This window comes from Coregonus lavaretus (assembly GCF_964263955.1).
Source record: "Coregonus lavaretus genome assembly, chromosome: 10".
NCBI lineage: Eukaryota > Metazoa > Chordata > Actinopteri > Salmoniformes > Salmonidae > Coregonus > Coregonus lavaretus.
The window spans coordinates 31,725,455-31,749,897 of NC_139997.1; the positions used below are offsets into that span (position 1 = coordinate 31,725,455).

At 47.3% G+C, this 24,443-nt stretch overlaps 1 protein-coding gene across 1 annotated transcript in view; it reads left to right on the forward strand.

The window, feature by feature from the left end:
• LOC311135611 (mediator of RNA polymerase II transcription subunit 13-like) overlaps positions 1 to 24,443 on the forward strand; it is a 104,662-nt gene that overhangs the window by 52,059 nt on the left and 28,160 nt on the right. Inside the window, exons 4-10 of the mRNA XM_084169624.1 lie at positions 10,458 to 10,603; positions 16,804 to 17,019; positions 17,185 to 17,388; positions 17,669 to 17,831; positions 18,515 to 18,625; positions 21,053 to 21,805; positions 23,090 to 23,309. Of these exons, the coding sequence (XP_084025750.1) occupies positions 10,458 to 10,603; positions 16,804 to 17,019; positions 17,185 to 17,388; positions 17,669 to 17,831; positions 18,515 to 18,625; positions 21,053 to 21,805; positions 23,090 to 23,309 (1,813 nt within the window). The remainder of the gene's footprint in view (positions 1 to 10,457; positions 10,604 to 16,803; positions 17,020 to 17,184; positions 17,389 to 17,668; positions 17,832 to 18,514; positions 18,626 to 21,052; positions 21,806 to 23,089; positions 23,310 to 24,443) is intronic.

A 24,443-nucleotide genomic window follows, 5' to 3' on the forward strand; every position in this document is an offset into this window, starting at 1 on the left:
CAGCCTGCGACAGGGGATATACATGACTCATGGGAGGCACAGCATCTACTCTTAGGTTTATCGCGCAATCACCCCCTCCCCGATGAGGTGGTAATTTGGTCGCCTGCGTTTTGGAAAACGCATGCGCCAAATTGAGGTATTCGGGGGGGATGCGGACGGTGGAGGAAGTGTCTGGACTTTCCACCGTGGCTGCACCAACGGAAACAGCTAGGCACCTACCCTGACACTCTCGCGACCACCCCGTGAGAACCCTCTGCGGCCATGAAAAGGTGGGATTGTGTAGTGCTAACCAGGGAAGACCCAACACAACAGGTAAATCGGGGGTGTCAGGGTAGGTAAAATAATAATAAATGTGACGTGCTCTCTATGGGTCCTTTGGGGAACCATCGTGACTTGTGCTGTAACTTCCCTAATGAACCCTGACCCTAATGGTCGACTGTCAAGTGCTTTGATTGGCAGTGGAGTGGATAGGGGAACCAATGGAATACCTAGACTTAGAGCTAACGATCTGTCCATAAAGTTCCCAGCTGCACCTGAATTGACCAGCGCCTTACGCTGGGAAACTACGGGGTAGTCAGGGAAGGTGACGTGTATGGTGCAGTGTGCAGCAGAGGGCTCTGACCGATTGTGGGTTTGCGCTACCTGGGGTGATGCGAGAGTGCCCTGACTGCCGCCTCCAGACCCGGAAGAACCCTGACAACAGCATGCAGTATAATGTCCTCTTCTGCCACAAGAGTGACACTGAAGCTGTCCTCCTCCGTTCTCCCAGATCGCTGCCCCACCCAGCTCCATCGGAACGGACTCCTGTCCACCCTTCGGACGTCCTGTCGCAGGCTGCACCGGAATCCGTAGATCAGGGCCCACTCGTTCCACCCGGACCCAGCCGCTAGGGTCCGAAACTCCAGGGCGAAGTCCAGCGCGGTCCTCGTCCCCTGCCTCAGTTGGACCAGACGCTCACCCGCATCTCGTCCTTCAGGCGGGTGGTCGAAGACTGCCCGGAACAGGCAAGCGAACTCCCCGTAGTTGTCCAACGCGGTTCCTCCTTCTCTCCAGACCGCGTTGGCCCACTCCAGGGCTTTCCCCGAGAGGCAGGAGACGAGGGCAGACACCTTCTCCTGCTCCGATGGAGCCGGGCTGATGTTCACGAAGTAGAGGTCCAGCTGCGGGAGCAATCCCTGGCAGCAGGCAGCCGTCCCGTCAAACTCCCTCGGTCGGGATAGATGAATACCTCGGGGTGCTGGAGTGTGGGTGGCCGGATCCGGTCGCTCAGCTGGTCCCGACGGGTTGGGTCTTCTCCTCTCCAGGCATTGGACGACCTGGAGAACCCGATCCATCGCTTCTCCCAAGCTGGCTAGCATCCTGGAATGCTCGTGGACCCGTGCCACGACTCCAGGCATGGGCTCTTCTCGTGCTCACTCCATGGTTAGGTGTGTGATTCTGTGGTGATGTGATTTGAAGGAGTCAGGCGCAGGAGGGTAAATCACATAATAACAGGTTTATTCCGTTGACTCAGCGGTCGCAGCAATGCGTCAAACACTCCAGTGCGGAAATATACAGCGCTCTGGAAACAACAAGGCACACGGGTGAATATCCCGGCGATACAAAATACCGAGCTAAATTAACCTCCACAATAAACAATCACACACAAAGACAAGGGGGCAGAGGGAACACTTATGCAGGTACTGATGAGGGGAATTGAAACCAGGTGTGTGTAATAAACAAGACAAAACAAATGGAATGATGAGATGAGGAGCGGCAGTGGCTAGAAGACCGGTGACGACGAACGCCGGAGCCTGCCCGAGCAAGGAGAGGAGGCAGCTTCGGAGGAAGTCGTGACAATGTCCATGAAACCGCTCGCATGTGCGGTGTGGATTTTAGAACAATGTTTTCTTGCTTTTCACTGTGAAAGAGGCTGTATCTATGTTGGTTGGTGATATGAATTCGGACACGTCCTTGCAGCGATGATGTCGAGGTGAGTGAAATAAGTAAACAGCAGATATACACTACCAGTCAAAAGTTTGGACACACCTACTTATTGAAGGAGTTTTCTTTGTTTTTACTATTTTCTACATTGTAGAATAATAGTGAAGGCATCAAAACTATGAAATAACATATGTGGAATCATGTAGTAACCAAAAAAGTGTTAAACAAATCAAAATATATTTTAGATTTTAGATTCTTCAAAGTAGCCACCCTTTGCCTTGATGACAACTTTGCACCCTCTTGGCATTCTCTCAACCAGCTTCACCTGGAATGCTTTTCCAACAGTCTTGAAGGAGTTCCCACATATGCTGAGCACTTGTTGGCTGCTTTTCCTTCACTCTGCGGTCCAACTCATCCCAGACCATCTCAATTTGGTTGAGGTCGTGGAGGCCAGGTCATCTGATGCAGCACTCCATCACTCTCCTTCTTGGTCAAATAGCCTTTACACAGCCTGGAGGTGTGTTGGGTCATTGTCCTGTTGAAAAACAAATGATAGTCCCACTAAGCGCAAACCAGATGGGATGGCGTATCGCTGCAGAATGCTGTGGTAGCCATGCTGGTTAAGTGTGCATTGAATTCTAAATAAATCACTGACAGTGTCACCAGCAAAGCACCCCCACACCATCACACCACTTCCTCCATGCTTCACGTTGGGAACCACACGTGGAGATCATCCGTTCACCTACTTCTGCGTCTCACAAAGACACGGCGGTTGGAACCAAAAATCTCAAATTTGGACTCATCAGACCAAAGGACAGATTTCCACGGTCTAATGTCCATTGCTCGTGTTTCTTGGCCCAAGCAAGTCTCTTCTTATTATTGGTGTCCTTTAGTAGTGGTTTCTTTGCAGCAATTCGACCATGAAGGCCTGATTCACGCAGCCTCCTCTGAACAGTTGATGTTGAGATGTGTCTGTTACTTGAACTCTTTGAAGCATTTATTTGGGCGGCAATTTCTGAGGCTGGTAACTCTAATGAACTTATCCTCTGTAGCAGAGGTATCTCTGGGTCTTCCTTTCCTGTGGTGGTCCTCATGAGGGCCAGTTTCATCATAGCTCTTGATGGTTTTTGCGACTGCACTTGAAGAAACTTTCAAAGTTCTTGAAATGTTCCGCATTGACTTACCTTCATGTCTTAAAGTAATGATGGACTGTTGTTTCTCTTTGCTTATTTGAGCTGTTCTTGCCATAATATGGACTTGGTCTTTTACCAAATAGGGCTGTCTTCTGTATACCACCCCTACCTTGTCACAACACAACTGATTGGCTCAAACGCATTAAGAAGGAAAGAAATTCCATTAAGAAGGCACACCTGTTAATTGAAATGCATTCCAGGTGACTACCTCATGAAGCTGTTTGAGAGAATGCCAAGCGTGTGCAAAGCTGTCATCAAGGCAAAGGATGGCTACTTTGAAGAATCTCAAATATAAAATATATTTTACAGTGTAGAAAATAGTAAAAATCAAGAAAAACCCTTGAGTAGGTGTGTCCAAACCTTTGACTGGTACTGTGTGTTTGGTGTTGTCGATGTTTGATGCTGTGAAACTTGGGGAATAGCTCTCAGATTACCAAGTCATGTCATGATAACTTCGTTGGTACAGGCGAGCACATCAGCGGTGGAGCTCGAATGATTGCTCTCTGTCTCATGGAAATATTTGCAGTGTTCTACTTTATATAGTCAGCTAAGTAGTTGGTTGTTTTGTCTTGTTTCTACCGATTTAATTCATATGGAAACGGCCCAAGCTGCTTGCTATAGCTAGCTAGTTAACTAGTTAGTCTGTCAGGCAAGAAATGTTGTGTGTAGCGGTACATTAAGGCTGTGCTCACGAAGCGTCAACTTCAACTGTCACTTTCACTAGCTATCCATACAGACAACCAGCTAACTAGCTACTGAAATTAAGGCTAGAGTAATTTGTTTTTATCTCTTGGGTTTAGGTCATGGTTTGCTAGGTGCAGATAGTCATAGGCTATACATTGCCTTGTTTTCCTATTATTTGACTTATTAGCTGTCGTGTTTGGGTAGTAGTTGCCCGCGCAAAGGAACTCATATGATGAGTTGGATATTTGTTTACATAACCAGCTAACACGTTGCTTATTTTGTCCTGTTTCTACCGATGCAATTCATTTGGAAACTGTCCCAGCTTCGTAACTAATCAGCTAACATTTGCGAACTCTGTAGTTAGGGGAGGGGGAGAGGGAGAGAGAGAGACCCCTTATCAGGAAGAGAATATGTGTATGGTTGAGAAAAAGAAAGAGGAAGGAAGAGAGAGACAGTGTGAGAGGGAGATCATGTTCCTGACCACAATTGTATCCTATTTGTTGCTCATCTCCCTCTCTTACTCTGTTCCTCTAGGTCAGTGAAAGTGAGGGAAGTGATGTGGAGATTCAGAGCTCAGCAGCAAAAAGCAGGGAGGAATAGGAGTTAGAGATGATTGGAGGGATAGATAGATAGATAGATAGATAGAGATGTGGAGCAAGGAGGGAGGAGTGGAGCGAGAGGAGAGTGGAGGGATAGAGGAAGAGGAGAGTGAAGAGGAGGAAGAGTAGAGTAGGAGGAGGAGGGAGAGTACGAAGCAGATGGAGAGGAGGAGGAAGAGGGAGAGCACACCCGAGTGTGTCTGCCCCAATCCCACCGTTCACCCTTGTACCACACAGCCTGGGCCTAAAGTGACAGTGGCAGGGGTTTTGGAGTTGTTTTTAAAAGTGGTTGGATCTTATATCTGTTCCAGAGCTTGTAATGGATTACAACAAGAAAATGGACGGGGTTGACCATCTTGACCAACTGAGGAGCTATTACAATGTTGGACGCACAGGCAGAAAACGGTGGAAGTATGGGTTTTGGGGGATGCTCAACATTTCCATCATAAATGCGTACAGTGTCTGGGGGACTCTGCAAAGGCCCCTTCTCAGAAGCCGCAGGCGCTGGTCCCAGAAGGCATTCAAAATTCAGCTTCTGCATTCACTTTGTGATATGTCTACAGTGGCAGGAAGAGGGTATCCAAGAGTGTGGCACCAGGGCGCGTGTACTGAGTTGTAACTCATTTGAAAGCAGGTGGAGTTTGAAGGGCGCAAGAGAGGGGGTGTGGTGTGCATCTGGACGCTGGGCAAAGAGTGGGAGATGTGTAGAAACCTTTGGGTGCTCTACGTGTTCTGTGCCACTTTGCAGGATGGGGCAGTGCTTCCAGAAGTTCCACGACATGTTGTAGGCTAAATGCAAACACTAAAGTGAGTGTGAAACACAGTATGAATTTGTCCTACAAATCTTTTATTGTCTCTGAACAGTTGTTGTTTTGTATCTTCTCTCTATCTAATACTTGTTGCATTCACTGAATTGTTGTCAAAGTAGGCTACTATTTCTAGGCCTGGTCTGTCCTAAATCTTATTGAGAGAGGTTACCTACATTCTGAATAGTTGTTTGCCTTTTTACATTGTTACAGAAGTAAGAATTGTTGTCAATCAAATAGCCTACTTTGTTTGCGCTCTGAAATACTTTGAGTATTGTCCTCTGGTCACATTTTGGATAATTGTATTTATTTATATGTAAAGAATATTTATATGTATATAATTTTTTTATTTAGTAATTTAGTCAAATGTACTACAATTTACATACTCAAGTTTTTTGTTGTTGTGTTGTGTTAATCGTATTTTGATAGTGAGTGTCTTTACACAATGGAAGACAATATGAGTGTTATTCCTATTGACATGAATGTGGTGTCATATTAAAGAAGAGGTTGTGCTCTTTAAAAGTAAGTTAACTTGTAATTGTCATTTGTTCTTTGTTTTTGAGCTATGTCTGTTTGTTTGAAATGTGTGAGAAAATGAGCTTTATCTTGACAATTCTCAGTAATCTACAGCAGCATTCTAGAATTTTATTGGGGTGTAAAGGGTTCATTTATACTGCGTATACCTCCACTACACTACTTTGATACGCATAGTGGGGATTTAGAAGTGAGTATACACAATGCCCACTGAAAAAAAGGGGGGGGAATACGGTAGTGCTAAGCGATTAGTGCTTTTTGAGGTCGGTTCAATTTCGGTTTAGATTCACAGAAAATTAGCAAATCTGATGTTGAAGATAGATCTCACTAGACATATTTTACTCATGTAAATCCACCCCTAGTCAGTCTGTCCTGGGGGCATGGAGAGACCCTCCCACCGTGACCTTCTAGTCAGTCTGCCCTGGGGGCAGGGAGAGACCCTCCCACGGTGACCTTCTAGTCTGTCTGCCCTGGGGGCAGGGAGAGACCTTCCCTCCGTGACCTTCTAGTCAGTCTGGCCCCAGGGCAGGAAGAGACAGGCTGCTCTGTGGGAACCTAACAGCAGCCAGAATGTCTGAGCAGAGACAAAGAGAGGAGGGAGTCTGCTTAATAGACAGACAGTAGTGAGGAAATGTGTGTGTCTGTGCTGATGCTTTTACTAGTGTGTCTGTAGTGATGGGTTAACTACTTGTACTACCTCTGAGCCTGGAGCTGTTCCTACAGACATTAAAGAGTAGAGCAGCTCTGTTAACATGCCCTAAACACAGGGAAAGACTTCTGACTCGACAGCCATCTAGCCTGGCGACTCAAACTAAATACTTCCACTGCTCTATCGTTCGCCACATGCTTTAGTCTGAGACTGCCATCATTGATGTCGTTTGTGGTGACAAGGGGCACGAGGGGTGTTGCACAAAACAAAGTCATCAGCGATTGGATCGTCTGAGAGATTGGACCAATTAGAGTATCAAAGCCAATGATGTGTCAGAGGAAGGCCCTCAAAATTGTCAAAGACTCCAGCCACCCTAGTCATAGACTGTTCTCTCTGCTACCGCACGGCAAGCGGTACCGTAGCACCAAGTCTAGGTCCAAAAGGCTTCTCAACAGCTTCTACCCCCAAGCCATAAGACTCCTGAACAGCTAATCATGGCTACCCGGACTATTTGCACCCCCACCCCATCTTTTTACGCTGCTGCTACTCTGTCACTTTAACTCTACCCACATGTACATATTACCTCAACTACCTCAACTAGCCGGTGCCCCCGCACATTGACTCTGCACCGGTACCCCCCTGTATATAGCCTCCCTACTGTTATTTTATTTTACTTCTGCTCTTTTTTTCTCAACACTTTTTTGTTGTTGTTTTATTTGACTTTTTTATGAAAAAATAAATGCATTGTTGGTTAAGGGCTGTAAGTAAGCATTTCACAGTAATGTCTACACCTGTTGTATTCGGCGCATGTGGCAAATAAAATGTGATTTGATTTGATGATGAATTTACCCACGTGGGTTCTGGTTCTGGCTCAACCTATTGGTTTCTGGACCAATCAGATGGCCCCGAATGTGTTCGCATTCAGTGAAGGGTCGGGGAGGTACTCAGATCCAGACTCATTGTGGAGAAGAAACTAACGTCCGTGGGCGTGGGCGTGGCCTAGTCATCAGCCACCAGGAATATGTTCAGCTCCTTTTGTTGCTATCTCACTCTTTTATTGATCTTATGAAGAAAACAGTTCATACAAGGGGATAAGTTATGGTGACTATTTTCATTGGTACATTTTTCCTATAAGTATCACAGCTGATAAGATAAGGCAACACCTCTCTTGGTATTGATTGATTTAATTGATTTTACAATTTAAAAAAATACATACATTCAGTAGCTACATACATTTAAAAAACGATCAAGGATAATACAATCAAGTGAATTACTTATTTCCGTTGTATAGGCTATCCTTGTTAGTGCATGGTACACGAATACGCTCTGTAGTGTAAATGATTATACAGTGCATTCGGAAAGTATTCAGATCCCTTGACTTTTTCCAAATTTTACGTTACAGCCTTATTCTAAAATTGATTAAATTAAATTGTTTCCCCCCCCTCATCAATCTACACAATCATCAATCAAGAGGTCAATCCCCCATAATGAGAAAGCAAAAACTGGTTTTTAGACAGTTTTGTAAATGTATTAAAAAAATAAAACAGAAATCACAGTTAGATAAGTATTCAGACCCTTTACTCAGTACTTTGTTGAAGCACCTTTGGCAGCGATTACAGCCTCTGGTCTTCTTAGGTATGACGTTACAAGCTTGGCACACCTGTATTTGGGGAGTTTCTCCCATTCTTCTCTGCAGATCCTCTCAAGCTCTGTCAGGTTGGATGGGGAGCGTCGTTGCACAGCTATTTTCAGGTCTTTCCAGAGATGTTCGATCGGGTTCAAGTCCGGCCTCTGGCTGGGCCACTCAAGGACATTCAGAGACTTTTCCCGAAGCCACTCCTGCGTTGTCTTGGCTGTGTGCTTAGGGTCGTTGTCCTGTTTTAAGGTGAACCTTCGCCCCAGTCTGATGTCCTGAGCGCTCTGGAGCAGGTTTTCATGAAGGATCTCGCTGTACTTTGCTCCGTTCATCTTTCCCTCGACCCTGACTAGTCTCGCAGTCCGTGCTGCTGAAAAACATCCCCACAGCATGATGCTGCCACCACCATGCTTCACCGTAGGAATGGTGCCAGGTTTCCATCAGACGTGACGCTTGGCATTCAGGCCAAATAGTTCAATCTTGGTTTCATCAGACCAGAGAATCTTGTTTCTCATGGTCTGAGAGTCTTTAGGGGCCTTTTGGCAAACTCCAAGCGGGCTGTCGTGTGCCTTTTACTGAGGAGTGGCTTCCGTCTGGCCACTCTACCATAAAGGCCTGATTGGTGGAGTGCTGCAGAGATGGTTGTCCTTCTGGAAGGTTCTCCCATCTCCACAGAGGAACTCTGGAGCTCTGTCAGAGTGACCATTGGGTTCTTGGTCACCTCCCTGACCAAGGCCCTTCTCCCCCGATTTCTCAGTTTGGCCGGGCGGAAAGCTCTCGTAAGAGTGTTGGTTGTTCCAAACTTCTTCCATTTAAGAATGATGGAGGCCACTGTGTTCTTGGAGACCTTTAATGCTGCATAAATGTTTTGGTCCCCTTCCCCAGAACTGTGCCTAGACACAATCCTGTCTCGGAGCTCTACGGACAATTCCTTCGACCTCATGGCTTGGTTTTTGCTCTGACATGCACTGTCAACTGTGGGACCTTATATAGACAGGTGTGTGCCTTTCCAAATCATGTCCAATCAATTGAATTTACCATAGGTGGACTCCAATCAAGTTGTAGAAACATCTCAAGTATGATCAGTGGAAACAGGATGCACCTGAGCTCAATTTCGAGTCTCATAGCAAAGGGTCTGAATACTTACGTAAATAAGCTATGTCTGATTTTTAAATGTGCTAAAATTTCTAAAAACCTGTTTTCGCTTTGTCATTATGGGGTATTGTGTGTAGATTGATTAGGATATATATATTTTTGAATCCATTTTAGAATAAAGCTCTAACGTAACAACATGTGGAAAAAGTCAAGGGATCTGAATACTTTCCGAATGCCCCGTCTACAGCCAAGGTATTATCCTCTCGCAGGAGACATGCTCTCTCCTCCAGCTTCGTGCCACTTAGTTCCTCAGACCCTCTCATGATCATAACATATTATTAGTCTGATTCCCTCACTTCTTTTGCTATTTTTTTCATTCTCCTTCTTTTCTGTAATCCTCTGCAGCAGCAACTCTGCCAGGGAGAGAGAGCGGTAGAGAGAGGGAGAGATATTTGCTTAACCAAATCCTCTAAGGAGGCACCCCTTCTTTGATCCTCTCCCAAATTTACTGTATCTGCTTTCATTTGGTCATCTGTCAGGTGGCTGTGCCGCGTAGGATGAGAGGAAGCAGACACAGAGAGACAGAGACAATAGTCCATGCCTAACTCCTCTCTCTCTCTCTCTCGCTTTCTTTCCCTGTCACTCCTTCCATCTCTCTTGCTCCCTCTCACTTTCTTTCTCTACTCCCTCTATCTCTCTCGCTTCCTCTCATCCCAATTGAAGTTATGCTGGTGTCTTTTTCAACGTCAGAACTTTGGATGGCATGTCTGTAACTCTGTATGTGTCGGATAGCGTTCTCAAGAGCTCACCACTTTGATGGCATGCCAAAGTGAGCCAAGGTTTGCCCTCTTTGTTGGTCACTTGGAGTGCAAACAACAAATCCAAAATCAACACACAAGCATACACACACAATACCGTTAAGTGATTAAGTTCTATGTTCCACTGGTGAGTGAGATGATCGACCCTGTTGAATCGACTTGATTTGTTTTGTGATGATTTCATGTTATGTCTCCGTTAAATCAGTGACATCATTTCCCTAACCTCGCCTCCTCTTGTATTCCAGCCAGGAGCTTTCCATGGCTCAAAGATGTCATTGTAATCTCCCACAAAAGAGAGAGCTCCTTTTTAATCTTCCTCCTCTTCATTCTCTCGCTCCGCTCCTCCATCCCTCCATTAGCAGGGAAATTGAGTGTTTTGCCCTTTCTCTTCTCATCCTCCCTCTCCTTCTGATCTGTTGTGTCATCCATTCAACAGTTCACACACATCCGCTCCCAGAATGATCCATCCAAGTTAAAATGACTCACTCTGTTCTCTCGCTCTCTTTCTCTCTCTCCACAGTGAACACCTGTCGTGCTCGTTCCCCTTCTTCCTCCATGGGGAGAGTAACGTGTGCACCAGCGTGGAGATCAACCAGCACCAGCCTGTCTACCACCTGAGTGACGAGCACCTCACCCTGGCCCAGCAGGCCTCCAGCCCCTTCCAAGGTGGGTGGAGTGGAGTGTATAGAGTATTGTGATACTAAACCTGGTATCGGCATCAAAGTCAAAATTCTGGTATCGTGACAACACTAAACCCTAATTCTTACTCTAACCCTAATTGTAACCCTAAACCTAAAATAGCCTTTTTGCTTGTTCTGGCAAGATGTCCCCACTTATCAGAATTTTCCTTGTTTTACTATCCTGGTCCCCACAAGGATACAAGGATAATAAAACCAAAAACACACACACACTCTGTTCTCTCTGCTCCGTGTTGTGTCTCTAATAGAAGACAAGAGTAATCCTCAGGTATTAAGAACAGGCACCGCCCCTCCTCTCTCCTCCGCTCCTCTCCTCCACTCCTCCTCGCTTCATCAGACAGCCTGACAGTAATGATGTGCCACCAGCAGCCCTCACACACCTCCCTCTGTCCCTCCCCCTCTTTCCCCTTCTTCTGGCTTTTCCCTGTCCTTTTCCTACTCCTCCTCTCACGTACCCTTCCCCAATTCCTCCACCTCTCCCCTGCCACCACCACCTCCCATTCTACTTCTCTTCTCATTCCCTGCCTCCCTCCCTCTAGCCCTCACAGTGCTGTCCCCACTAGCTGATCTCTGCTGCTATAGACATCTGTACAATTAGCGGGGCCCAACGGCAGCAGCAGAGACGGTGCCAGGCAGGGTGTACAACACAGACACACAGAGAAGCGGGAGCCTACACCGCAACAAAAGAGATCCCAACAAAAGAAAGAGAGAGAGAGAGGCTCCCTCACTACAGAGGAGGAGGGGGAGGGAAGCTTGAAGGAGCGATCATTACACCAGGCACAAGGGCTTTGCCTTAGGTTAGAGAACAAAATGCCACCTCCGCTCTTCTCTTCCTCTCAACTCCTCTCTCAGTTAGACTGAGTTATTCCTCAGCCCCCCTCCATCCCCTCTCCACCCACCTAATAATGGTGATCACTTTGTCCATTCTCTGATCTGACTGGAGCGCAGCGGCAGTGCGGCACAGGGAATCTGATTCACAGGGAAAACTAGCTGTGCAGAGCCTGTGGTTTAGCGGTAGGCCTAACGCTCCCAGCCAGTCACATATACTCAGCTCCCCACCAGAGACCAGGGTTTAATCCCCGTATCCACCCTTCCTACTGTTTTCCCACTTGCCTGTCTCCCCTTCTGTTTCTAGCTGTCTGAATAAAGTGTAAAAATGAAACAAAAATATTTTACTACTATTCTAATTAGAGCCTTGTTCTGTTTAAAACCCCTTCTATTAAAGCATGTTGGTCTATTTATTCAATAGCAGGTTATTGAATGTAATTCCAGTAACGGTAGAGAGGGATGGGTTTTTTGCACAGCAGGTCGATAGATAGATAGATAGATAGATAGATAGATCTACACTGCACAGCACAGCAAAGCGCTACTGTGTGACTCTCTCACTCTCTCTTTAGTCACTAGTGTGTGTCAGTATTTGTATTTATTTATTAAGGATCCCCATTAGCTGCTGCCAAGGCAGCAGCTACTCTTCCTGGGGTCCAGCAACATTAAAGCAGTTACACACAATTTAAAATATTACATGACATTACACTTTACCCAATACATTTAGTGTGTTCCCTCAGGCCACTACTCCACTATCACATATTTACAATACAACATCCATGTGTACGTGTGTGTAGAGTGGGTGTCTTATCATGTGTATGTGTGTCTGTGCCTGTGTGTGCCTCTTCACAGTCCCCTCTGTTCCAGAAGGTGTATTTTTGTATCAGTTTAAAAAAAATCTGATTCTATTGCTTGTATCAGTTAGCTGATGTGGAATAGAGTTCCATGTAGCCATGGCTCTATGTAGTACTGTGCGCCTCCCATAGTCTGTTCTTGACTTGGGGATTGTGAAGAGACCTTTGGTGGCATGTCTTGTGGGGTATGCATGGGTGTCCGAGCTGTGTGCTAGTAGTTTAAACAGACACCTCGGTGCATTCAGCATGTCAACACTTATTACAAAAACAAGTAGTGATGAAGTCAGTCTCTCCTCCACTTTGATCCATGAGAGATTTACATGCATATTATTAATGTTAGCCCTCTGCGTACATTTAAGGACCAGCCGTGCTGCCCTGTTCTGAGCCAATTGTAATTCTCAGAGGTTTCTTTGTGGCACCTGACCACACGACTGAACAGTAGTCCAGGTGCGACAAAACTAGAGCCTGTAGGAACTGCCTTGTTGATAGTGTTGTTAAAAAGGCAGAGCAGCGGTTTATTATGGACAGACTTCCCCCCATCTTAGCTACTGTTGTTTCAACATGTTTTGACCATGACAGTTTACAATCCAGGGTTACTCCAAGCAGTTTAGTCACCCCAACATGCTCAATTTCCACATTATTTATTATAAAATTTAGTTGAGGTTTAGGGTTTAGTGAATTATTTGTCCCAAATACAATACTTTTAGTTTTTGAAATATTTAGATCTAACGTATTCCTTGCCACACATTCTGAAACTAACTGCAGCTCTTTGTTAAGTGTTGCGGTAATTTCACTCGCTGTAGTTGCTGACGTGTATAGTGTTAAGTCATCCGCATACATAGACACACTGGCTTTACTCAAAGGCAGTGGCATGTCATTAGTAAATATTGAAAAAATTAAGGGGCCTAGACAGCTGCCTTGGGGAATTCCTGATTCTACCTAGATTATGTTGGAGAGGCATCCATTAAAGAACACCCTCTGTGTTCTGTTAGACAGGTAACTCTTTATCCACAATATAGCAGGGAGTGTAAAGCTATAACACATACGTTTTTCCATCAACAGACTATGATCGATAATGTCAAAAGCCGCACTGAAGTCTAACAAAACAGCTCCCACAATCTTTTTACCATCAATTTCTCTCAGCCAATCATCAGTCATTTGTGCAAGTGCTGTGCTTGTTGAATGTCCTTTCCTATAAGCGTGCTGAAAGTCTGTTGTCAATATCTTTACAGTAAAATAGCATTGTATCTGGTCAACAACAAAAAATCTCCAAAAAGTTTACTACGGGTTGGTAACAGGCTGATTGGTCGGCTATTTGAGCCAGTAAAGGGGGCTTTACTATTCTTGGGTAGCGGAATGACTGTTGCTTCCCTCCAGGCCTGAGGGCACACACTTTCTAGTAGGCTTAGATTGAAGATATGGCAAATAGGAGTGGCAGTATCGTCCGCTATTATCCTCAATAATTTTCCATCCAAGTTGTCAGACCCCTGTGGCTTGTCATTGATAGACAACAATTGTTTTACTTCTTCCAGACTCACTTTACGGAATTCAAAATTACAATGCTTGTCTTTTAATTATTTGATAAGTTATACTTGGATGTGTAGATGAATGCTAGATCAGGATTAGGTCAAGTCTATCAGATAGTGGACAAGACCCGTAGCTACTGTACTGCCTCTGCTCTTTTACCAATATACCAACCTGTCCATAGCATGTATGGGACTTGAGCTGGCAGACTGAAAGACATGCTGCTCTATGTGTTTGGTGCCATATTGCACAGGCAAATGGATAAATGGTTTAATGTGGAGTCAATTGTCCTCTGGTCATCAAATATGTTTATCTTCAATTAAAGACAGTGTTTAATGCACTGTGGTGGGACCACTGATGTGACCAGTACTGTATGTCAGAGCACTCCCCCTCTACCAATGGGTAATGATAGTGTGTTTGAAATCAGTACAAACCAAAGGCTGAATTTCTAGGGTGTGTGCAGGTGTGTGTTCTAGCCACTAACTGGGTGTCTGTTTTAGCAGATTGAGCGTAGCGGCAGATAAGGGCTGACGTCTGCTAGTCTCCTCCCTCCCTCCCTCTCTCCCCCACCACTCACCTCTGACAGGCTTGGTTTAGTGTGCAGTAGAGCGCTCCAGCCTCTTCAGGATATGACCTCATAAAACAGCGCAGAGTGAATGTAATGAACTCTCAGCCCATTTAACTGATCTGAGCATATTTGACATGTCTTCAGGGAGATGGAGAAAGAGAGAGAGAGAAGGGGAGATGGAGACAGAGAGAGAGAGAGGAGAGATGGAGACAGAGAGAGAGAAGGGGAGATGGAGACAGAGAGAGAGAGAAGGGGAGATGGAGACAGAGAGAGAGAGAAGGAGAGATGGAGACAGAGAGAGAGAGAGAAGGGCAGATGGAGACAGAGAGAGAGAGAGAAGGGGAGATGGAGACAGAGGGAGAGAGAGAAGGAGAGATGAAGACAGAGAGAGAGAGAAGGGGAGATGGAGACAGAGAGGGAGAGAAGGGGAGATGGAGACCGAGAGAGAGAGAAGGAGAGATGGAGACAGAGAGAGAGAGAGAAGGGCAGATGAAGACAGAGAGAGAGAGAGAAGGGCAGATGGAGACAGAGAGAGAGAAGGAGAGATGGAGACAGAGAGAGAAGGAGAGATGGAGACAGAGAGAGAGAAGGGGAGATGGAGACAGAGAGAGTGAAGGGGAGATGGAGACAGAGAGAGAGTGAAGGGGAGATGGGGAGATGGAGACAGAGAGAGAGTGAAGGGGAGATGGAGAAATGCACACACAAAGAGAGAGGGTATGTCGTGATCATATCAACATTAATTACATTCAAACTCTCCCTGTGACGTGTAGTGCTTGTGCTCCTGCAATGCAAATTACCTTAGGTTTACGACAGCCTGTTCTCCCTCAATAGTCAATCAATTTCTGCTGAAGCAGTTGTTGGATGTTACAATGAATGAAGTCCAGGACCGGGCTCGAGAGGGTTCAGGGTTGTGTTCTGGAATGGACCGCATAGGACATAAGAGGTGTGTATGAGTCAGTTAGTCAGTCAGTCTGTCTGTTTCCTGTTGTAGTCTCTGAGGGAACTGGATGTTCACTCAATTGTCTGGTGCGGTCACCATCCACTTACTACTTACTATGGCCTCTCCACCCAATATCAGTGTGGTGGGAATATGAATATAGATCGACTAGCCTTCTCCTTAAAAGATCCTGACCTTAAGTGGCTTGTGTTTAGCTGGCCAGCACTCTGTGTGTTCTAGATGTTCTCTCTCTCACTCTCTCTCTCTCTCTCTTTGTCTGTCTGTCTGTCTGTCTGTCTGTCTGTCTGTCTGTCTGTCTGTCTGTCTGTCTGTCTGTCTGTCTGTCTGTCTGTCTGTCTGTCTGTCTGTCTGTCTGTCTGTCTGTCTGTCTGTCTGTCTGTCTGTCTGTCTGTCTGTCTGTCTGTGTCTGTCTGTCTCACTGTGTTCCCTGTGAGATTGCCTTCTCTTCCCCCCCCCCCCCCCTTCTCCCTCCTGGAAGCTCCATCCTGTCCAGCCAGTGAGCCACTAGACCAGATCAATACTCACAGGGACAGGGCCATACACTACAACAGTGATTCTCAAGTGGTGGGTCGTGGGAGGTTTTGAATGGGTCGTGGGTGTCTGAGTAAAGAAATAATAATTAAGTCGGAACTTAAACTACTAAACGACTACAGCCAGGTAGAAAGTAGTAAAAAGTGATTAAAAAATGTAATCTCTGAACTATTTTTCTTCGATCCCAGTGTTTTCAATATAGAGCTTTTACCAGTGCTTTTAGAACTTATTAACATTCTTCATCAAGAATATGGGAAAAATTGAATTATTTGGGATTATTTCCATAATTGCTACAGTTACTATAAATGTACCATTCTCCGTTTATGCTTCCTTATCTGTTAATGATTATCCTAACCTGTGAGGGGGTTGTCTATGCTTTGGTGTCTAGCCCGGATTTGATACAGTATTGATACAGTATGTGTATGTGTGTCTGTACTGAAGGTGTTGTAAAGGGAGTCTGCTTGGTCAGAACGCTGTCGGTGCTAGCTATCACTCCCTGCCCTATCCTGTCCAGTCTCTACCTCATTGTCTGTGTGTGCTGTGAATCAGTCCTTTATACAGTCCTGTTTATAGGCTCTGAGAGGCCTGGGCCTGCCAGTGATGGGCTGCTGTATGTCTCTGGAAGTGTTCGGCCAGCCGTGTGCTGGTGGGAGAGAGAGAATTGTGTTGGGGAAAGGTCACATTATTAACACTGGATGGGCTGGGATGGAGGGGTGATAGGTGGAAGGAAAATGGATGAAAGTATGTGGGGGGGTAATAGATCAGAGAGTGGTCGTAATGGTGGGGGATGGATGTATGCAGTAGGATGGGGGGATTTATTCTGATGTAACACAGCTTCTGTAGTGAGACTGACTATGTATCTCTCTTTCTCTCACCCCCCCTCTCTCTCTCTCCCTCCCTCCCTCTAGTCATCCTGAGTCCGTTTGGTCTGAACGGGACTCTGACGGGTCAGTCGTTCAAGCTGTCAGACCCTCCCACCCAGAAACTGATTGAGGAGTGGAACCAGTTCTATCCCATCAGCCCCAGCTCTAAAGACAAGGACAAGCACGGCTCGCCATCGGAGGACAAGATGGAGGACATGGACTGGGAGGACGACTCCCTGGCCGCTGTGGAGGTCCTTGTCGGTAAGACACTCTCTCCTACACAGAACAGTCTCCCCTAAAAGTCTGCTATATGGCAGGGAAGAAAGGATGGAGGTTAAATTCCCTCAGGAATCACATACTAAAAATGTATGCAGATTTGATGACCCATGTAGCTAACCGTGAGTGTGTGTCTGTCTCTTGGTCCAGGTGGTGTGAGGATGGTGTACCCAGCCTGCCTGGTGCTGGTGCCCCAGTCTGACATCCCAGCTGTAGCCCCCCAGGGGTCCTCCCACTGCACCACCGTCTACTCGGGTGGCCACCAAGTGCCTGCATCCCAACGAGACCCCGCCATCTCGTCGGTCACCCTCACGCCCCCCACATCACCCGAGGAGGCCCAGACAGGTACAATAAGTAAGTATTTACAAACCTATGGATGTTTATTTAAATGACAGTCTGTATAGGATATATTATGTAAATAAGATATACCATATTCATTAGATAATAATAGATTAGATAATATAAAAATGTGTCTGGAGAGTTGATGTGACATACATGTATGTCCCACTTATATAGTGTGCAGTGGACAAGAGGTGTCTTGTCAAAGCTGGTTATTGTAGGACAATAAATATTGCCACTTGTGGTTCGGTGAGACGATTCATAACCTCTCCCTCCCACCTCCTACCTCCCCCAGTGGACTCCCAGTCGGCTCAGAAGTGGGTGAAGATGTCATTGGCTGTGGACGGCTTCAGTGTGGACAGCACCAGTCACCACGGGGGGAAGATCCCTCGCAGGCTTGCCAGCCAGGTGGTGGAGAGGGTCTGGCAGGAGTGCAATATCAACAGAGCTCAGAACAAGTACATCTGTCTCATATACACACTCTCAACAAAGTCCTAGAACAAGTACAATTGCTACTGTCTCAGGATGCACACAAACACATGCTCACACACACTGTCAACGAGCACAGGCTCACACACAGCTGACAGGAAAGCTATGTCTACACCTCACACACATGCATGGTTATCCTGTCATAGACACACTCAACAGAGCCTAGAGCAGGAATAATCAACTAGATTCAGCCACAGGCGGATGATCAGGGGGTATTGGTCGGTCATATGCATGATCCAAAAGTTAATGATGAATTAATGATGAATAATGAATAAGCTAAATCATGCAAATATAACTTGTCTGTGTAAGCAGTATATAAGAGAACTAACGGGACTGCCCCGGCGGAGCTCCTGACCGACGTGTACTATGGTGCATTAAGTTTGTTGGAACCGTTCCAGCTTGCTGATAATAAAGAACGATTAATTTAATATTGACTTCAGGTGTCCCTGGTAGTAATTTCCACGACATCTGGCCTAGAGAATATATACAGTATCTACATTTGCCAAATATGTCTGTCATATAACATAAACACACCACTGACATTAAATAGTTAATAAAGCCTTAATGTTGGTGCTTCTTTTACCAAATGTATATTTTACAGAAGTAGCCTGTAGTAACTAAGAAAAATTATGTGTTGTGTGTGTTTCTCCAGGCGTAAATTCTCAGCGACAGCCAACGGTACCTGTGAGGAGGAGCTGATGGAGAAAGTAGGAACCTGGGACTTTGTAGAGTCAGCACAGAGGTCACACTGCAACTGCTCCAGGTGAACAATGCAGTTTGTTTGTGTGTGTGTGTATCTCTGGTTAGGGACCTGCACCCTAAGCCTTCTGTAATGGGATATACTTGTAGTTTCTTGTGTTGACACAAGCTTGCCTTTTAAGGGAAGTTGACTCATTTTCATTGGAATCTTACTCAACAAAACAGCGTTCAACACATCAGTCTAAAATGTGAGAAGTATTTTAATGTCAATACGTATGACATTCATCTCTATTCCTCTGTTAAGTGACAACCCTGTCAGGATTGAAGTGGCTTGTTGTAGTGTATTCTCTTGGTGGGGCTAAAGCAGTTGTTCTTCACCAGAAACAGCGTCTGTCCCAAATGGCACCCTATTCCCTACATAGTGCACTACTTTGAACAGAGCCATGGTCCCTGGTCAAAAGTAGTGCACTATGTAGGGAATAGGGTGTCATTTGGGATGCCGTTGCAGAGACCCAGGGGCCAGTCTGACCTCTAGAAGGCCTGTTTAGGGAGATGTCTGCTCTAAAAATGGAGAGTGTGTCTGTAGAGCCTAATGTTGACAAATGATCTGCTGCATCTAGTTAATGTGTGGATGCGAGGTTGACTGTGGCCAGGCTGTTTCTGTTGGGGTTGGGACTCAGACAGTCAGACATTATCACAGCCCTGTGCGTGTGTGTGCGCGTGCATGTGTTCTCTCTGAAGGGAAAAGCTGCAGTCAGCATGTCCCACTGCTGTCTCCTGGCACAGACGTGCACACACACACAGCCGCAAAAACACACGTCACGCTGCAGCTCGCACAGAAATAGATGCTTGACACTCTGCACTTTTATGCTGTCTCTCTGAGCGTTTGCTTTGTGTGTTTCTGCTTTAGGAGCACTTTCACTATAGATCGGGGGAGCGCCTTGCTCCGCACTGGTGGTGTTAGGGCAGGCAGGCTGTGTACAGGAGGTGAGGACAGAGCTGGGGGAAGTCTCATTCTTCTGGCTAGAGCTGTTATTTGGTTGGAGGGAACCCAGCATATGGGAGGTAACATTGAAAAGGGAGACCCTGTGTGTGCGGCACAAATTCTAATGGCCATCGGCTTGGTGTGTGTCTGTGAGAGTGTGTGTTTACCATAGATAGTCAACTCTAGTGCCCAAAAGCCTGTTTTAGCATGGGAAGCACCATTGAGGACTTCACCATTTTGAAGTAGTCAACTGGGTGGGACTTCATATGGGTTAAAGAAGGATCACAAAATCCAGGTCATCAGGAGGGATCAGCCAATGAATTATACCCATGAGCAAACATTCCATAACTGCAGGTGGCAGGAAATCGGCAACCTTGGCTTCATACCTGTTCAAATAATACACTCCAGGTGACAGTATGCACACTTTCAGTTTGTTTACCAACTCATAGAAGTAGTAGAAGAAGAAAATGTACTACTTCAAAATGGAGATAGCCTCAATGGCGGTGCCCGTGCTCGCACAGACGCCATAATGGGATAGATACAAAGATGAGTCGTCTATCTAAGTCTATGGTGTTTACCCACTCTGCATGTTGTTTTCGCTGCGACTTGCCCATTCTCTGCCTGCCGACAGTTAAGCAGTTCCATTCTTATCCTTCCAAGTAGTGGGAAGGACAATAGAACCCTCCCTCCCACCATAAAAGAGGGAGAGCTTAGCTTAGCCGTCAACATGCTGGCTGCTCCACGAGAACGAGCTGCCTGCAGTTACCATGCTGACACACCAATGGCCAAATAACAACACCCATCCCCAGCTGACCTGACCCTGAGTAGACCCCCAGCACCCCTCCCCCAACTCCCCCACATCCACTTGTCAGTATCAGAGTCTGTCTTTGGACTTGTTGCTCCTTGGTTCCCTTACAGTAAAATGAGAGGTGAACAACACTGGTTCTTACTTAGTGGCTGGCTCTCCCCTGGCCTAGACTGGGGAAAGTGTGTGTGTGTGTTTGTCATAGGGCGCCTGAGGGGGCGTGAGGGCCGGGGACCAACACAACACGTTCCAGGCCATTTAAACCCAACAAGAAACAGGCCTCCCTCCCACCTGGGTCATGTTCAGAAGGGTTTCACTTAGTTTTCTCCCCAATGAACTCAGCGCTGGGGGAATGCTCTATTCTAGATGAAATGCATGGTTTTGGTTAGGGAATAATAGAGTGCAGAATAATAACATCAGTTTAAGATGTTTGTTAGAGTAACATCAACATGACATGAGGAGTTTATTAGATTTGAGAGGAACTCATTTGTTCACTTAATTGATTCCGTGCTTTTCAATTGCTACTCGGCTCCCACAGATTCAGCTTCATTCAATTTCTTGTTGGTTATTGATTGAGCTAGATTAGTGTTGCTGCTCAACGCTAGTTATTGAGCTAATGAATGTTCACGAATGCTAACAAATGGCATTATTGTTAGTTTATTAATGTCTTGCATGCTTCCTCTTCCTCTGTGTCCTCCCAGGCATAAGTCCTTGAAGCAGCGAGGTGGCAGCACCCCGGGCCAGCCCCAGTCAGCAGGCCAGCCCACCCACAACCAACCACCCACCAAGCACAAGGCTGGGGGCGACAAGCCCGAGAAGGGCGACAAGCAGACCAAGAGGCCGCAGACGCCCTTCCACCACCGCAGTGCTGCCTGCGATGACGTTACCATGGAGACAGAGGTGGCGGCGGGCCAGCGGCTAGCCATGAGGGCCCAGCAAGCGGGGGGTCGTTTCTCCGGCCTCCGCCCCTCTGACGGCATCACCAAGCCCCCCCAGCTGCATGGCGGAGGGGTGGGTAGCGGCGGCGGTTCCTCAGAGATGACTGGTTCCCCCCAGCCCCCTCCCCTCAGCCCCCACCCCTGTGACCGAGGAGAGGAGACGGGGAACGGCTCCATGAAGAACCCTTCAACCCCCCACAGTCAACACTTCTACCAGCCGCCCCCAGAGCCCTGCCTGGTGGGGCAGAAGGGTGGCGAGGGGGAACCCCGGAGGCTAGACGGCCTGGCCCAGCACTTCCACCACCCTCACGCGTCCTACCCCTCAGAGCCCCTGGAGCCCACCATGTATGTAGGCTCTGCAGTAAACCTGGAGGAGGACGGCTCCCCTGCGCCATGGAGGTTCTTCAACCTGCCCAGGAGGAAAGAGGCCGAGATGCCAACGCTGCCTGGGGACAAGCTGAGGGACAGGGAGAGAGACGAGGCCTCGGGAGGACAGGAGGTGGTGTCTGTCACTGAGTGAGTGTATCTCCCCATTAATTCATTCATTCATTAATTCACCATTCATCCTTATCTCCCCATTGAACACCCACTATTGCCCATAGAGGGTGCTAGATGCCCCCAGACATTTACATTTTCATCCCTTCTGGTACACAGACAGACAAGTCCCTTTTTAAGGACTTCCAACATTCTAGAAAAAAAGTGTTTTGAAAGAGCACAACCAGGCCTCTCCCCCCTCACCTCCCCCTTTCCCCTCCCCTCCCTTCCCCCTCGCCGCCCGTGCCTCAGAATGTTCAGAATGTTTGGTGGCGCATACGGCACGTTACTCTCTCGCTATGTGCCCTTTTGACATCATACATCACTAATGTGCATGGCCAGCACTGCAGCACAGACTGGAGAGAGCTTATTGATCTCCCCCAACACACACACACACGCCCCCTCTATTACAACTCCCCCCTTCTTCCTTCCTCTCCACCCTGAACACGTGAAGGAGAGTGGCATCCTCGAAGCCTTGATGTCAGAAAAGAGGTGTCGCTTCACACACACACAGAGAGAGAGAGAGAGAGAGAGAGAGAGAGAGAGAGAGAGAGAGAGAGAGAGAGAGAGAGAGAGAGAGAGAGAGAGAGAGAGAGACTGAGAGAGAGAGAGAGAGAGAGAGAGAGAGAGAGAGAGAGAGAGAGAGAGAGAGAGAGAGAGAGAGAGAGAGAGAGAGAGAGACTAAGGGATAGAGGGAGGATGGGCCGGAGAGCAGGCAGGTAGGGCCGAGCGGTGTTGGGAAGTATCTGAGGGGTAATGCATTTCAGGGATGGCTGCTGGACAGTGCTGTGGGCAGGGCTATGGACAAAAGGACTATTCTGGTGCGGAGAAAGGGAGGGAAGGGATGGCGGGACAGAGGTAGGGAGGGAGTAATCCTGGCGGCAGGGACATTGCTCTGAATGGATGCTAATCTCTGGCTTGGGCCACTGCGCACTGTCACCTCACATCGCAGCCTGGCCGGAGAGAGGGAGGAGGGAGAGAGAGAGGACCTACATGAGCTGGCTCACTCCCCTTTGGTCACTCCCCCTCCCTTCCCCCTTAGAGAGGCCCGGCAGGGCTCACTGTCTGGTAACATCTAAACAACCACAACATCAACAACTAGAACACAGACACATGAAACACAATGATTCACAGATTACATTGAAAAAGAGACATGCATTGCTTTACCTCCCCACATGAATGTTGATGGATTACTATTGTTGATAGACTGCACTCTGTGGCCCTGTCTGTCCTAATGAATCGCCCCCTGTCCCCGTCCACACCCAGGCTGATGGCCACTTCCAAGCGGCCTCTGAAGGTGTCCGAGGAGCGCGTGCAGATGTACCTCCAGCAGAGGAACCAGTACCTGGCCGCCGCCATCACCGACGATGACGACCACGAGCCCGAGGTGGATCCCTACGCCTTCGAGGACGGGGACGTCAAGTTCTCCTTCTCCGACAAGAAGGACAAGACGGGCGGCGAGCGCCAGCCTGGGAAGAAACACAAGGTAGGGCTAAAGTTACAACTTCATCAACTGGGGCGGCTGAGGCAAATCATTTCCTCCCATCGCTGTTGCTGCTGCCGCCAACATGCCACTGTTTGTGACCGCCTTTATGGTCAGGCAGCAGGAAGGGTTCAGTTAAGGGTCACAAGATAAGCGATCCTGCACTGTAAATGTCTCGCTAGCTGGACTCTGCTTTTTCCCACCCAGATCTACTGCGCAGGAAGCCAGCTCCAACTCCCATTGTTATCCCAGCAGAGGGATGCCAAAATAGTTTTATGCCTCTAATTTCCTCCCTCTCATTTAGTTTAGTTTGTGTCTTTTCTATCTGCCCCCTCTCCCCTGCCATGTGGGCTCAGGCTGTTGTCTTAATATTGTCTCTCTCTGTTTCCAAATCTGGACCACCTGTTAGCTGTGGAAACGGCCCCAGCACTAGGGGGAGAGCAGGGGGGAGTGTGTGGGTGTGGGGATAGGAGAGAGCTGCCTGGCAGTGGCAGCCTCCCTGTCTGCCTGTCTCCCTGTCTGCCTGTCTCCCTGTCTGCTTGTCTGTGAGGCATGGAGGAGGGGGAGGGAGGCGCTGTGTTGGCTGTGGCTTAAACAGGCCAAATAAACCTGACTTACTGAACCGTGCACGTTTAAAATAGCCTTTTTGTATTTTGTTTTATTTCACGAGGGCTGCTGAGCTTTTTTCTTCTCCCTCAAGTTTGTGTGTGCGTGCGTGCGTATGTGTGGTACTGTACTGTTACTGCTGCACTGCTTCTGATACAGGAGGTCCCCCAGTGGCCACTATGTGCAGTGGAGCCCTTCCACAATCTGCTGAGCACATGGGGTGTGTGTGTTACCTCAGCTAACTCTTGCCCCCTTGGTCATGCTTCACTCTGCATTGATGACGCTGCAAAGCGACGGCCTATGTTTTGTGCACTTTTATGTGTGTGTTCATGACTGGGTGTGTGCCATAGACTCTCTTGCCATTGCCAAATTGGCCAATGTCCCCATCCCGCTGAGTTGTCTGTGTGTGTGCAGGAGGTTGGCATGCTGTCAAAGCTCAAACGTGCTCTAGTTGAACCACTAGAAACAATGTTCCCTCTAAGTTTTTTAGGCACTGAGCAAATTTCAGGTCTGCTGAACACAAACTTGAAC